The sequence below is a fragment of the Aplysia californica genome, unplaced genomic scaffold, assembly GCF_000002075.1.
Source record: "Aplysia californica isolate F4 #8 unplaced genomic scaffold, AplCal3.0 scaffold00944, whole genome shotgun sequence".
In the NCBI taxonomy this organism is placed as follows: Eukaryota; Metazoa; Mollusca; class Gastropoda; order Aplysiida; family Aplysiidae; genus Aplysia; species Aplysia californica.
The window spans coordinates 264,590-265,659 of NW_004798214.1; the positions used below are offsets into that span (position 1 = coordinate 264,590).

Sequence of the window (1,070 nt, forward strand, 5' to 3'; positions counted from 1 at the left end):
TTAAATATTGGAGTGGGCGCCCCGTTAGCTCACTTGGTATAATGTTGGACTGCGGAGTGGATGGCCCTGGTTCGAATCCCAGACTGGGCGTTCTGGAACTTGGGTTGTTTGTGGAGTTTTTTTCGGCCGGGATCTCAACCCTTTTGGCTCGGCCCTACTTGAGACGAACGTTAATTTCTGACGTCTTGCCTCTTGAATAATCTAATAGTGTTGATATGAGCATTTAACACATTCACATACTTACAATGGAGTAAGCAAAAATAAAAATAATTTATCTTCAAACTGTTCCTTTGCCATGTCTGTACTTCTTGTCACAGACTTGCAAAGATACCAGACCCGTAAATGTGAGATTGCAGGACCGGGGGTTCGAGCGTCATCTCGATTCGACGTTGTGTTCTTGCGAAAGGCACTTAATACGAATGTCCTTTTTGGCTAGGTCCTTTCGCAGTTGGACATTAAACTCGGAGGTCCAGCCTCTTGAATAACCTTATAGTGTTGATAGGTGCGTTCAACCTATACCGTTTCACATTTCACAGGCATGCAGGAGTTGATGGCGATCTACAAGACATTCCACGACTTTCTTAACAATTTTGTGAAACAGTTTCCCTCACATCTGAACTCCGATGCCCCTGAGGGTCTTGCAAATAGCGTGGATGTCTTGCCCACCATGTTGGCCCTTACTGACCCACTTTTCGTTGATGGAAAAGTAAAAAAACTTCAGGAGAAGTTCGATAGTCTTCAGCAGATCCTTGGATTCTTGTTGGACAAAAGCTTCCCCATTGTGAAGAAGGAATCCCACAGCTGGTTCGACGCCGAGAGATCAAAACTTCAGTCGCAAGTCGATACAATCAGTACGACTATGGAACGTTTAGCGCTGAATCGACATGATGTCGTACGTGAGTACCGGATTGAGTGCTTTGGCGTGTGTACTTGCGTAGATGTATGTGTGGGCATGTTTTATGAAATCTAGCTTTTTACATTATGTACTTAGATTCGTCTGTGATCTCTCTCTCTCTCTCTCTCTCTCTCTCTCTCTCTCTCTCTCTCTCTCTCTCTCTCTCTCTCTTCTC

The 1,070-nt window shown here is 44.7% G+C and overlaps 1 protein-coding gene across 1 annotated transcript; it reads left to right on the top strand.

The window, feature by feature from the left end:
• Nucleotides 1-535: 535 nt before the first annotated feature.
• On the top strand, nt 536-896 carry LOC106013496 (the record flags this gene model as incomplete). The annotated part of the gene is given in 1 exon segment (XM_013089402.1): nt 536-896. A coding segment is annotated over 1 exon segment (361 nt), but the record flags the coding sequence as incomplete, so codon positions are not given.
• Nucleotides 897-1,070: the final 174 nt, after the last annotated feature.